General features: G+C 37.6%; 1 protein-coding gene across 1 annotated transcript; it reads left to right on the top strand.

Moving 5' to 3' along the window:
- Nucleotides 1-871: 871 nt before the first annotated feature.
- Nucleotides 872-14440, top strand: LOC136711717 (lactase/phlorizin hydrolase). Its single transcript, XM_066688158.1, has 17 exons — nt 872-1536; nt 2719-2789; nt 3548-3631; nt 4086-4191; nt 4629-4707; nt 4988-5702; nt 6022-6664; nt 6909-8453; nt 8788-9056; nt 9333-9623; nt 9728-9926; nt 10251-10453; nt 11200-11306; nt 11818-11949; nt 12161-12384; nt 12902-13138; nt 13800-14440. Exons 1-17 carry the CDS (start codon nt 891-893, stop codon nt 14036-14038), a joined length of 5790 nt encoding a protein of 1929 aa, XP_066544255.1. The 5' UTR covers nt 872-890; the 3' UTR covers nt 14039-14440.
- The last annotated feature ends 760 nt before the right edge of the window (nt 14441-15200 follow it).

Here is a 15200-nt window from a genome sequence, read left to right as displayed (position 1 = left end):
GCGGACCAGATGGCATTGTGGGATTTGAAGTGCAACAATCCAGTATTGCAATTTAGAAAAGTTGCAGTTGATGCAGAGCATGCGCTATGCTGCAATTGATTTATTAAAGAAAAAGAAAAACAGATTTGAACTAAAACACTTACATTTTCTGAAGAGTATTATATTATTATACTCGTTCATTTAAAACATTCTAATAGTAAAAGAAATATCGTAAAGATTAGTTAAGATTACATAAAAAATAAAAGGGAAAATGCAAGGAATAAGAATATTCAAGAAATAAGCATTGGACAAGATTTACAACAAACACATTTGACATGCACTACACGAATAATGTGTTATGGTTTTATAATTATCACTACTTCCTGTGCATATAGATGCAAACTGTGCTAAAAGTAAAATATAATTTAATATCGAGAGGTTGAGCAATCTGTTAGTATCTTATTAGTTTTAGAAAGTGTTCAAAATGCTTTGTCAATTTGTATCAACTTGTATGAACATTTTCAAAAGTGTTACCCATTTAAAAATATATATGTATATATTTATAAAATAGCCAACAGTAAACTGGCTTTGTCCTTCACCCTCATGGATATTCTGTGCCATGCTGTTAGAAATAATTGACTGTGAAAAGATTTTGGTAAAGATAAGTCACACCATGTAAAATAACTTATTAGCAAAATAAGCAAATACATTATCACCAATGCCAATAAAGCACAGATAAAAACATGTATAACTTTCTATATAATCAGGATGTACGGTTATAGCATATAAATAACTTTATAGCACAGATATAATAAATTGTTCTTTTTTTTAAGTTATGATAGTTCAAAGACCTTGCTGTAATAAATTGGATTGAGCCAAGGCACAGCTCACACGCTCTCCACACTGCAAATATGAAGGCAGGCTGTCAGATCCTCTGTCTTTTTGTCCTCCATTTCACTTGCTTTGGTGGTCCATTGCAAAGCCCCCAAGACTTTATGCTAATTGGAGGTCCCCTCACCAAAAATGTAGTGGATGAACTAAGCCTTGGACTTCAGGCTTTGGCCTCAGAGATGCAAGGGACTGCTTCTGATGTGTTTATCTGCAAGGATCCTCTGCCTTCTTCTGTCAAAGACTATCTTCAGTACATTCACTCAAGGGGAGTGTCTCATTTTAAAGTGCTCCTGTCCTGGTCAGACCTCCTCCCTGGGGGAGACCCAAAGATGCCTCACCTAGACACTGTGAATTGCTACAGGAGCCTCCTGAGACAGCTGTCAGAAGTAAACCTCAAGCCCTTGGTGGCTTTGCACCATTCTGGTGTGCCCGAGATCTTGAGGGCTAAACACGGGGGATGGGAAAATAGGATATTTGCCAGTCTTTTCGAAGAATATGCTGAATTTGTCTTTTCAGCTTTTGGAGACCTTGCGGAGACCTGGATCACATTCAGCCAGTTTAATGATTTGATTGACGAGGGGGACCATGAAGAGTCATCATTCGAGAATGTCTTTCTTGCTCATAAGAAAGTGTATAATCTTTACCACCAGCTGTATGTAGCTCGAGGTAAGACTTGTTTTTTGTCTGTGATCTATGGTCTTATAGAATTATTACAGTTAGTCTTTATTATCCTCTATAGAAAACAATTTATTTTCCAATTTGATATAATTAAACTATTATTTCTGAAATGTGTGCAATTCAGTCAGACATCAAATAAAAATGAAACTGCATAAGTATAAAAGAATAATACATTGTCAAATATTGTGAGTTGTTTCAATCAGATAAAGCAAAACAATGTTTTTAAATTCGTTTTTTTCCCAGTATGTTTCTGCAGATTTTGACAGAATGTTAGCCCAAAAGGACATTGAGCAATTTCCCGGGGGATCCAAGGGCAGGGGGTGTCAGTGGCACTGTTAGATAGTGGGGTACTGTTTCATACGATATGCAGAAAGGCCATAACATGATGGTATAACATGGGCCCTACCTCTGGGATATTATTTTTTAATCATTTGTAGGAAGAAGGAGGGTTTGTTTTCAGATCCAAGAAAATGTAGGAGCCTGGTTTTTCCTTGTATTGAAAGTGTGCAATACTTATCCCTGTAATTACTTTCGTTATAGAGTGGGTAGTTCTTGGAAACTTGGGTTTCTGATATTCCGTTTTATGATTTAATTTGAGAAAACTACTGAAAATGGTTAATTCTCTCCCCCAAACCACACACGGAATTCCGTTTGAGATGTTTTCAACTGCAGTAATCAGTGGTTTATCTGTGCTGGGTGTTTATCTAAATTAATGTGTCGTTATCTCTCTGTCACAGTATGCAAAGGTCACAAATTATTATATGAAACAGGGGGCAAGTAGAAATTAGTGGTCGAAAAATAATGATAACATTTTACCTGCATTTACATAAGGAAGCAGCAAATATTGTAATCTAAATCTTTTGAGCTTTGCTTTTGTGTGTTTTATTATGTGAAATTTCAGTTATTGTATAGTTTTTATTGTGGCAATGCATAAAGGCTGCATAAAGATATATCTTAATCACAAATCTAGTGTATAGAACCCACCCACATGTTGGTCCACTCAAATCATGAGTTTCCCACTTTGCAAACTTATTATTAATTTATTTAAGCTTTCATTCATTTTACTTTATGAAGATGAGCATTTATTCCATTCATCTCCTACTTCTACCACCATCTTAATATACTTTTCTTTGGAGAACTCTGTGCAAATGGCATGATATCATCTCGCAGGTGGACAGATCTCCATTGGGATGAAAGCTAGTGACATACAAAGAAATCCTCAATCTGAGCCCATCTACAAGGTAATGATGATTATTAAATGATCTAATTGGCTGAGAGAGATCCTTTGACTAAATACAACAGTACATATTAAAGAATAGAGCTAAAGACTTTACTTGGTGATCATAGAATACTTTTCAAATCATTAGATGTAGTTTAACTTCCTCTGTGTATAACTGTACTTCTCCCTATCATCAAAATCTAAAGCTGCAGAATTATGCTGTATAGTATTTTAGGTAAACATGCTGTATTATTGGCTTTATAAAGATTAAGATAAGGAAATGCAAACAATGTAATTCTTTACATATCTGTACAAGTGTAACTTAGAGTCATGTGGTACGCTTATCTGTGTCTTTTAGGATCTTTTACAGGTTTATTTATACTGTATTTTACATACGGTAAATTATAAATACAACATTTGGGCTGGTGTGAATAAATAAATAACTTTAGACATAAAAATAAAGTTTGTTCATTGTTATATAACTGAGATATTTAATGCCAAACCAAACTATTTATTTTCTGTTGTGTGGCTGATTAAATTACTATAAAAAATTTATAAATAAATAAATCTTCTCTCCTCACTTTGGCTCATGAGGTTTCATGTGAACCTAATTAATGTAATTAATGAGTGCATTCTGTAATAATCTCAGGCTTAAGCCATGAACATAATAGTGTTGTGTAGGCATTTGAATTTATTTGTATTGAGATTAAAATCGATAACTCTCCTATTGTGTTATATAAAATACAGAAGATAAGTTAATAAGTTCATTCAACTTTTCAGGGATTTATAGATTTTCTGGCTCTACATCTTCACTTTGACTGCAAATTGGCGACAAATGTGGAGGAAGAATTATTGAAGATACAGGTAATAAATGTATAGATTTACTGAATTTACATTTACTTGATGTGAATTCAAGTTAATATTTGAACTAGGTTTCAAATTAAATTTAATGCCATTTAATGCCTTTAATGCCTTGTGTGAATAAAAGAAAAAAGGATATTGCTTAGTCTAGTGAATATATTAAAGAATTATGTGAACATTGAATTATTGTGTTAGTCTTTACAGAGATTAGAGCAGAATCCTTAAAAGTCATACTGTGGATTTCATTTCACTTCAACATTAAAGTCTGCAACAAATTAAATTCAGGCATTTATTGAAACATTAACATTACTTGAACCATTTTTGTTAAAAATGTACCTATGCTTTTTCAGGTATTACTCACTACTATAAATCAGAGCAAGAAACTCTGGCAGTACAATACATCAATTAAAGCTTTCTAATCCAAATACTTTCTCATTGGTAATTATGTGTCCTTCAGGGTGCTACCTTCAAGGATGTGCCAGTTTTGATCTATAAACTGAGTGTTGAAGAGTGTACTTTGGGGAACGGCCACGATTTCCTCGCTCTAACTAGTTTATTGAAAGGTAAGGTTAAAACCAACTGCTGTTTGTCAAACTGAATTGTGAGATTGTAACTAATTATACACAGTTCTTCAGTGGACCTGTTGGTCTTGTGACTGGTGGTGAATGGTGCATTGATGCTTATGTTAGCATATGGAGGTTTAACAGTGCCTCATAGACAACCCAAAGCTTATTCAAGGTGAGATGAGGAATAGAGAATGAAAGACATGTACATATATAAATATACCTAAGAAAGAGCTTTACAATAAAAAAGGCAATGGTCATTCATTGGTTTGAATTACTTTAATCAATATTTAGGAATTTCCTGACTGAGAAAAGACCTCTAGAATCATTTGTAGTGATATAAGATTAAAATAAGATTTTGTTATGGCCTATCTAATTTGTTTTACAATATTTGCACTGTGAGGGAAGATGCTTGACTGTGTGTTACAATTTTGTAGCCCTGCAAGACCTACAGATCTCGGGCTGTGACATTGTAGAACTTTTTGACCAGCTGACGGTGGATGACATCTCACAACGGTATTCTGATTTTCCTTAACACTTGTTTGCAGCCATTAGTAAACATTATGTATGTTCTCTTACATACAGCTTATTAAAGTTAGATTTTAATGTCCAAAATAAAATATTCTTACCGCTATATTTCATATGCACAAATGCAGTGTAAAACTAAATTACTGTTATTGATTTAAAACCGCTTATCTTGTTAACAAATGTGTGTAATCAAGTACACCATAAAATTAGAATCCATATGTTAGTCTTCAGTGCTTTTCCTCTCTGTTTTATCTATCTTTCAATCCAGTCCCAGGAATCTGCCCACTGGCGAGAAGGGTTCTGCTGAGAGCTCTGAGGTACAGGAGAGGAATGTATCACCTTCTTCTTCCTATCAGACTGTTTGGGCAAAATTTGCTGACCAGACACAGTCTGAGCGAGAACACTTCCTCGTCAGCAGCTTTCCTGTTGGTTTCAAGTGGGGCACCTCCAGTGAGTCTTTCAAAGTGGAAGGCGGTTGGGCTGAACATGGGAAGGGAGAGACAATCTGGGATCGGTTTTCCCACAATGGGCACGTCTTCGAGAACCAGACTGCTGACCTTGCTTGCGACAGCTACAATAAGATTGATTATGATGTTTACCTACTCAGAGGCCTGAACTGTAACACTTTCCAGTTCTCTATTTCCTGGGCCAGAATCTTTCCCACGGGCCACAGAGAGAGCCTCAATGAGAAGGGTGCCCTGTATTACGACAGGCTCATCGACAGCTTGCTGCAGTCCGACATTCAGCCCGTGGTGACGCTGTTCCACTGGGACTTGCCCCAAGCACTGCAGGACATGGGCGGCTGGCAAAATGAAGCCATCGTACAAGCATTCAAGGAGTATGCAGACTTTTGCTTCTCTAGGTTTGGAGACCGGGTGAAGTTGTGGAACACTTTCAGCAGTCCCTGGGAAGTCAGTTCTGCTGGGTATGGCATAGGAGTACACCCACCAGGAATCACAGACCCAGTAGTTGCCTACTACCAGGTACCTATAATACTGCTGCTTTGGTGCACTATTCTATTCCCTTTGATCAATCTCCAAATAAATATCCTGTACATTTCCAAAATTAATAAAGTGGAACAGATATATACAAATATATTTCCCTTTTGTGTAATCCAAAGTTGTTTTAAAAATCACCCTTTATGTTTGTATGCATTCTGAACCCTTTACTGTATTACGGAAGGATGAAAATGTGGGTTTTCTGCTACATAAGTCTATTTAACAAATAACTTGCAGTGGAACAATATGGTAGAGAAGGTTTTGGCCAGTAATGTAATTGAATTATCCTTTCCGTTTTCTCAAGGTGACTCACATCATACTGAAAGCCCATGCTGAGGCCTGGCACATTTACAATGATAAACACCGTGCTGACCAAGGAGGAAAAGTGGGCATCGCACTGAATTCTGACTGGGCAGAACCCAACAACCAGTCCAGCTCTCAGGATGTGGAGGCTGCTGAACGTTACCTCCAGTTCATGCTAGGCTGGTTTGCTCACCCCATTTTTGTCAATGGAGACTACCCAGAAATTCTGAAGAGCCAGATTGAGCTGAAAAACCGTGAATGTGCTGCAGAGATGGCTAGGCTTCCAAGTTTTACCGGAGCAGATAAGCAGAGAATTAAAGGGACAGCTGATTTCTTTGGTCTTAACCACTACACATCTCGGCTGGTCAACCTCAGTGATAATGCCTGTACCCCTAGTCCTCAGGGGATAGGTAATTTCCGGGAGGATTTTGATCCCAGCTGGCCAACAACTGCTTCTCCCTGGATCTTCTCTGTTCCTTGGGGAATTCGACGGCTTCTGAATTTCATAGCAACTGAGTACACATCTATAACCACGGTCCCCATTTACATAACCGGGAATGGAATGCCCACGGAGTACGCAGAAGATGTCAACGATACGCAGCGGATTCACTTTCTAAATGGTTACATTAATGAGGTTTTGAAAGGTGAGGTTTTTTTTACAGTACAATTAATCTATATTTATTTATTTCTTACCCACAAATCTTCACGATTCATTGTGTTCCGTACAGAATTTAGATTTTAATTTAACTTGTGACTATTTTCTTAAATGTATGTATGCAAAATAATATACATTGAAATCAACAAAATTGCTTCCTAATCATGTCTTATATATCATTACTATATACTACTTAGATAACCTAAAAACTGGATTTTTGTTTGTTTCAACAGCAATTCAGTTGGACAAGGTAAATGTGAAAGGCTTCACCGTACAGTCTCTGATGGATGGTTTTGAAGGCCCACAAGGCTATAGTCAGAGGTTTGGTCTACATTATGTAAACTTTGATGACCTCAATAGGCCCAGAACCCCAAAAGAATCTGCCTATTTCTACTCCCTAATCATTGAAAATAATGGGTTTGTAAATACAACACACAGACTTCCTCCAAATCAACGTATGCTTACCAGGTTGCCTGTTCTTCCTCCATCTGAAGTCCCATCGAAATCTAAGGTGGTATGGGAGAAACTGTCCCACCAGACCAAATTTGAAAGGAAGCTTTTCCACTATGGAACCTTCCCTGAAGGATTTCAGTGGGGCGTGTCAACATCAGCTTATCAGATTGAAGGTGGTTGGAATGCAGATGGAAAAGGGCCAAGTGTGTGGGACACTTTTACACACCAGCCCAACAACATCATGAACAATGACACTGGGGATGTAGCATGTGACAGCTATAACAAAATAGATGAAGATCTTTACATGTTAAGGGCTTTGAGAGTCAAGGCCTACAGATTTTCTTTGTCCTGGCCTAGGATCTTCCCAAATGGTAGGAGAACGTCCTTAAACCAAAAAGGAGTGGAATATTACAACAAACTTATCAATGGCCTTCTGATGTACAATATAACCCCAATGGTTACCCTCTATCACTTCGACCTTCCTCAGACCCTGCAGGATATTCAAGGCTGGGATAATGAGCAGATGATTGACATTTTTAATGAATTTGCTGACTTCTGTTTTGAGACATTTGGAGACAGGGTAAAGTTCTGGATGACTTTCAACCAGCCCCACTCCGTTGCATGGGCTGGGTATAGCATAGGGCTGTTTCCCCCAAATGTGAAGGATCCTGGTTATGCCCCTTACAGAATTGCCCATAATCTTTTAAAAGCTCATGCTAAGGCTTACCATACCTACGATAAGAAATACAGAAGTGTCCAAGGTGGTCTGGTGTCCTTAAGTCTCAATGCTGACTGGGTGGAACCCAAAGACGTAAATGTACCCAGAGAAATAGAGGCGGCTGACCGTTACCTCCAGTTCCAACTTGGATGGTTTGCTCATCCCATTTTTAAGAATGGGGACTACCCCGATGCACTGAAGTGGCAAGTGGGTAACAAAAGTGAGTTACAGGGCCTGACAGAATCTAGGCTTCCCACTTTCACAGAGCAAGAGAAAGCTGAAATCCAAGGGACCGCCGATGTCTTCTGTATTAATGCTTACACCAGCAAAATTGTGCGCCATGTTACCAGAAAGCTGAAGCCCTTTTCATATGATTTTGATCAAGATCTTGGGGAATCAGTAGAAAATGATTGGCCTGATACTGCTATAAAAGAAATGAAAGCTGTTTCCTGGGGTCTTAGAAGACTTCTGAATTGGATAAAGGAGGAATATGGAAACCCAGAGATCTATGTCACAGAGAATGGGGTATCAACTGATGCAAAATCTACTGTGGATGATATCGAGAGAAACTTTTTTTATAAGTCCTATATTAATGAAGCTCTTAAAGGTGAGTACTTATGGTGTTTCAGTAGTTTACAGCTCCAATTGTGTGAATGTTTAATTGATTGATAGTTGGCTTTACTCATATACATCCAAACCCCCATAGACATAAAAGTAAAATCATTGAAAAGCTTTTTCAAAACTTTGTGTGCACATTTACCACTCATTTGGCACTTAAGGATATGTATTAATTTAGCCAACCACAGAAAGTACAACTACATGAGTCTTTTCTGAAACCATGGTATCCTTGCAAATGTGAGAATACAATATTTTGTCCACAGCTCTGATTTCTTAAAACTGTGAACATAGGAACAGATAGATTTTTGTTATTTTCACTGCAGCATATGATTTGGATGGTGTGAACTTGAAAGGATACATCGCATGGTCTCTGATGGACGCTTTTGAATGGCTTAGTGGCTACAGTACTGTCTTTGGGCTTCACCATGTGGATTTTAAGAACCCACAACGACCAAGGACCCCTAAACGTTCTGCTCACGACTTTTTTGAAATCATAAAAAATAATGGCTTCCCTTTGCCAGAAGATGAAAAGATCTTTTATGGGCACTTTAGGAAGGACTTTTTCTGGAGTGTCGCTACAGCATCCTATCAGGTGTGTTTTCCCTTTATCAGACTGGTTCCTTTGTTTGAAAAGAAAGATAATTCCATATGCAGCATAATGTTATATAAGATTGATTCTTTATTGAGACAAAAAAAATGAGGTTATGGATGTTACATTGTTTCTTTGAAAAATAAATTAGCTACCAAGGTCTTGGAAAATGACTGCTGTATTCACCTCACAATGGTATAATTACAAGAAGCGTTCATGCTTTGAAATGTTTTATCCTTTGCTGCAGTCCTATCATGTTTGTTTCTACCCTCATTAAAGATTGAAGGAGGTTGGAGGGCAGATGGAAAGGGCTTGAGCATCTGGGACACATTTGCACACACTCCCTTAAGAGTGAGTAATGATGACAATGGAGATATAGCCTGTGACAGCTATAACAAAATTGCAGAGGATGTGGCCATGCTGAAGAAGCTCCAGGTGACCCATTATCGCTTCTCTATATCCTGGCCAAGGGTGCTACCTGATGGAACCGCAAAGACCATTAATGAACCAGGTCTCAACTATTACCATAGACTAATTGATGCCCTTCTTGCTGCCAACATTCAGCCCCAGGTTAGCCTTGTACCATAAATCTATGATTTTATTTTTTCCAATGAATATGTGTGGTACCAGGAGTGTACAGTTACTACCTACTTTTTGTTCTACTTGTCTTACAGGTGACCTTGTACCACTGGGACCTTCCACAGGCTCTGCAGGATATCGGAGGCTGGGAAAATGTAACAATTGTCCAGAGATTCAAGGAGTATGCGGATGTAATTTTCAGCCGGCTAGGACACAAAGTGAAATTCTGGATAACGATCAACGAGCCCTACAATGTGGCAAATATCGGGCATGGCTATGGAACAGCTGCACCTGGTATGGGCTGCTCTCCTGGCGGGGCATTGTTATGATGGATGTTTAAAGAAAAATGTACATTAAATTACAAAGATGGCTGAAATTGAATGAGTTTTAATGCAAGTCCTTTCAGTTGTATTATTGTTTTCCTTTCTATTATAGTTTAGTTCAGACTTGCATTGTTATGAAGGTGCATCGGCAAAATATTACATTTGAATGTATTTTCTTCCTCCTTTTATTAGAAAAAATAGTCAGGATGAAGCTTCATTTAAAATCCATGGCTTGATGGATTTCCTTGTTCGAAAGTGTGACCTAATTTCCCTAAAGTCATGTTCTCTATTTAAGGAATTACCTTCAGGCCTGGGACAGCACCTTATGTGGTTGGGCATCACCTACTGAAGGCCCATGCTGAAGCCTGGCACCTTTATAATGACAAATACCGTGCAACTCAAGGGGGACTGATATCCATTACCATCAACTCAGACTGGACAGAACCAAGGAACCCCTATAAACAGGAAGACATTGATGCTGCCAGGCGTGTCGTACAGGTAGAACAGCCTTTCACTTGAGAAAACATAGTTTCCAATAGATAGGCCACGTTCCAAAGTTGCCATTTCAAAGTTGGATTAACTGAATACAAAATGGTAAATCACAATGGTCACCACTTTTTATGACTAGTTTAAGTCCCATTGATTGCCTTATGCAAAATGTAAAACATTATGAGATTCTGTGGATTTAGAGTTCTTTCCATCATAGAATGATTTAAAAAAGATCAAAAACATATGATTTTAAAAAGATCAAAAACATCCATAGATTAAAGCAAAGTAGTCTGTAGGGGTGGATGGAGTGATAACTGGCATTCTTTTAGGCCAGCTGAACTCCTAATAATTTATAGATTCTAAATAATTAATCCCACTAAAACTCAATTGTCTTCCTAGTATATAGATTATATCTCATTTGCTTTTCATGATTAATAAATAAAACAATGTCTGTCCTGCAGAAATCTCTCTGAAGGTTTGATTGTTTCAGTGCCTGAACTCTCTTCGGCTCACATCACATTCAGGGAGCAGAGAAGCCCAATTCCTCCAAACCCCCGAAAAAACGCGTTCTTTTGTTACCAGTGTTTGTGAAGCAGAAATTATTTTTGCTTTGGACATGAATGAACATGAAATATAAAAATACACACATTTATGTCTTAATGTGGTTTCCCGTTTGTTTTTGGGTTCTATGCCTATGATTCTCCATTGTCTACATGACATAAGTAACTAAAGTAACATGTTGTTTCTTGCTGTAGTTTTATATAGGCTGGTTCGCTCACCCTGTGTTTAATGGAGACTATAATGAAGTGATGAAGACTAGAATTCGAGAGCGGAGTTTGGCTGCAGGACTTGCAAAGTCTCGGTAAGGAATAACAAATCATGGACGTATCCATGGTCTTTTGAAGCAGCAACTAAAGAAATAAGGTTGTCAATTTGTCAGTTTTTCCACCCAATCTTAACACAGAAGGGATTTGCAGTTGTAACATGACATAATTTTAGTACATTTTTGTAATTATTTATTTTACTAAGGGTACTGGGCATTTGGGTAGTATTTCAGAAATTAATGGCATCCTCTATTATTTAAAATATTCTTCTAAATGTAAATGTGCAGTAATATATCTCCAACGTTCCTGGTAAAATCCACTTCATAGGTAGCAGAATGTAGCAGCTTTTAGATCCTTAACAGCGATGAACAGTTATATATATATATATATATTTGACACCTTTTCAGGCACTTACTTCTATTTCCTAACAACAGTTGTGATGATATCCAAAATGAAAAGTGTTATTATTACATGCTTCCTGTACCAGTTAATCAAATATATGGCCATATTAGTTTATAATTAATTAAACTCCATATTCTGTGTGCTCAGACTTCCAGAGTTTACGGAACAGGAGATCAGGAGAATTAAAGGGACCCATGATTACTTTGGATTTAACCATTATACTACAGTTCTTACTAATAACGTGGATTACAAGGGTCTCCAGCATTACGATGCAGACAGGTGAGTTCAGAGCAGAGTACAAACTAAATCCCATTTGCAAAGGATGTTGTCATATTAATAATGGCAAAATCTTTTCAGGAAGCACATTGTTTATTATAATGTACTGAGAAGATGCTCATATTTAAAGCTGAAATACATTATAAAATACAAATAATGCTAAGGAATATTTGTAAATAAACACCATATTGAGTTTGGCTCTGATTGTTTTTAGGGGTGCTGGAACGATTGCAGACCGCACCTGGCTGGACTCGGGGTCGGCTTGGCTGAAGGTCACTCCTTTTGGCTTCAGAAGAATCTTAAATTTCATTAAGGAGGAATACGGGGACCCTCCTATTTATATCACTGAAAATGGCATTTCGGAGCGTGGCCCTGTTTCTCTGAATGATGATCATCGCATCCATTACTATGAAAACTATATCAATCAGGCTCTGAAAGGTAAAGTAAAAGCCCATATTGCCTCTCCCCATTAGTAATACACCAGCGCCTCTTTCAGTTTAACTACAAATTGATTTGCTTGAATAACACATAATGAATTCCAATGCTTGTTGTGGTTTTATTGTTCATAATGTTTCACATGTATGTGATGTGCATTTATAATTGGCTCATTTTCTCATTGAATGGTTAAATTATGTATCAATTATGTTTGTCAGCAGAACAAGATTAGAAGATTGGAGGGATTGTGATAATGAATGTCAGCATGCTGTATAAATACAATCATTATTTAATTCAAGTACAGTATTGGAGAAACAAAAAGATAATTGTGTATTTTGGTTTGTTTTACTTTGGTAGTAACTCATTTGATAGATAGACACAATGTACTCACACATACCAAAGTCAAGTGGACAGCAATCTGTGTAATACATTGAGCAACTTAATATATTCAAAATATGTAGCATTGGAAAGATATCCAGATTGTCCCCGTTTTGATTTTGACTGAATGTTCCCTACACAGCCAGTATACTGGATGGTGTGGACATACGGGGCTACACTGCCTGGACACTCATGGACAATCTGGAGTGGGCAACCGGCTTTGCAGAGCGGTTTGGTTTGTTCTATGTTAACCAGTCCAATCCTGCCTTACCTCGCACTCCCAAAAAATCTGCTGCACGATATTCCACGATTATACGCTGCAACGGATTTCCAGACCCTATGCAAGGGCCCCACGATTGCCTTCAGCTTGTGCCTGAAGGTAAAAAGCTCCACGTCAACACAACATCCAAAATCACTCTCGCTGGTTGAACCTACGGTCTCTAACGGTTGTTCTTAATCGAGAGTATCTGGATACTGTCTGGATTCATTTATGTCAATCACTCCTGTAGCTGAAATATAAATGCAAGCTCTGTTTGCACATAGCAGGTACCTGAATTTAGCTCTCTACATATTTTCGTTTTGACGTCTATTCCTTAGAGGGTGCCAGGGTTGTCTTTACATTTCTGTGATGACATGCGTTGAATAACAATTGTGTATTGTCCATCAGGAGCTGGGTATAAATATAGGGAGGGGATTACCGATGAGTTGTTTTAGGGCCGGATTAAATCAAAACTTTGACCCACCCGCTAATAGAAAACTACAAATCTGTCCATTGTAGTGGCTACATTTATGATTAGAAGAACGGGGCATCTTACTAAAAATGAAGCCACAACTGAGTACAGTTGTATTGTTTTCTATTAGCGGGTGGGTCAAAGTTTTGATTTAATTTGGCCCTTAGCTTGTACATGTAACAGCACTCGGCCTTCAGATCTGAACTTTGAAATGTCACGCAAATGTCTTCATATCTGTGAAAGTAGACCCAAGAAGCATCACAAGTAAAACTACTAACTGGTCTCATTCATAACCTTTTCATTACACAGGCTCAACCACGACCACCACCCCTGTTGGAAAACCCACAGAAACTCCCAATTTCCCCCCTGCACAAGGGGTTAAGTTCTTGGGACTGGATGTATCAGCGCCTAATGCAGAAGTTGCTCTTTACATTCTCTTTGTAGTTTCCATTGCTGGTACGGCTGGAGCTATGTTCGTCTCCTACCGACTTCTGAAAAAAAAGAGACTTTCTCAACATCCCAGTGCTGAAAACATCAGCCTTCAGTGAATGTAAGCCCATTCAAGCAGATAAAGACAAGCTTTGGTATACTGATCCTACATGTAACCATTATTGTGTGTTTTGTAGTAAACAATCCCCTATTTTTCATTGATCATTGACAATAAGCTTCTGTAATTTGTTTCCAAGTAATGTATCAAGAAGTTAAATGTATTTCCTTTGATGTTGTTACATGATTTCCCACTCCAGCCAGCGGCCATGCTATGTTTGCAGTTCATAATAGGATTTTTGGTTGCCTCAGCACATATTTTTTCTGTCATAAAGATCACATCTTGCCACCACTGACACGCAATTAAGAGGGCAAAAAAAGATGCGTCCTTTCATGAAAACTGTTATTAAATAGAAGTGATTATAATGGAACTAGAACCAAAATAAAACCTTGTGTTTGTATTATTTTTCCTCTTCATTTTGGTCACAGTGAAGTGTACAGAGATGTTGATACTCACAATTTCAGTAAATTCCATATATTGTGTAACAGCATTACACTAAGAACATGCTAAAAGCTAGTTTATTAAACCACAGAGAGCATTTAAGAAAAAAGCCCAGAATTTACAAAGCAGTGCTGTGAATCAAAATGCTTTTGGTTTCTTGTCACATTAATGCTAAATGTGCTGGATCTCTTCCAACGTAGCACCCTAATTGAATTATATGAAAAAGAAAATTGCTGTTCTATTTCACCTCAGTAGAAATTTAAATGGGTTTTAATGGTTTTCCAAAAATGTGAGTCTTTTTATAACGTGAAGTTCTTTGATCAACTTATAATGAGACTAAGATTCCTGTAATTGACAGGTCTGCAGATTGTGGAGCCGAGGAGAGGAAGTCTGCTTGCTGAGTTCAGTGCTCTCATTAAAATAACTAAATTCAGCCCTACAGCTATGAAATAAATGTGGGGGAGATGGAGAGAGAGTAACACATCCTAAAAATGAAAACCTTTTAAATGGTAGAAAAAATATCGAAGGCCAGGTTTCCAAAAAATGTATTAAGCCAAAATGCATTATAAAATTATTTTATATAAATTGTTACGTGACTTACCAAGAAATGTGTGTATATATGTGATACTTTGTTGCATATATCCCTACATATACAAGCATTAACCTCATAAATCTCACAATATACACATTAAATAGTAAATATTAAGTTTGAATAAGTCCAT

Source organism: Amia ocellicauda, chromosome 16 (assembly GCF_036373705.1).
Source record: "Amia ocellicauda isolate fAmiCal2 chromosome 16, fAmiCal2.hap1, whole genome shotgun sequence".
Lineage (NCBI taxonomy): Eukaryota > Metazoa > Chordata > Actinopteri > Amiiformes > Amiidae > Amia > Amia ocellicauda.
This window is presented reverse-complemented; position numbering and strand designations above follow the sequence as displayed.

What these genes read in the sequence shown, in the direction of transcription:
- LOC136711717 (XM_066688158.1), top strand. Translation starts at nt 891, where the DNA reads ATGAAGGCAGGCTGTCAGATCCTCTGTCTTTTTGTCCTCCATTTCACT. An exon ending in TATTAATGAAGCTCTTAAAG is followed by an intron (nt 8,454 to 8,787) that starts GTGAGTACTTAT and finishes TTTTCACTGCAG; the next exon opens with CATATGATTTGGATGGTGTG. An exon ending in CAGCATTACGATGCAGACAG is followed by an intron (nt 11,950 to 12,160) that starts GTGAGTTCAGAG and finishes GATTGTTTTTAG; the next exon opens with GGGTGCTGGAACGATTGCAG.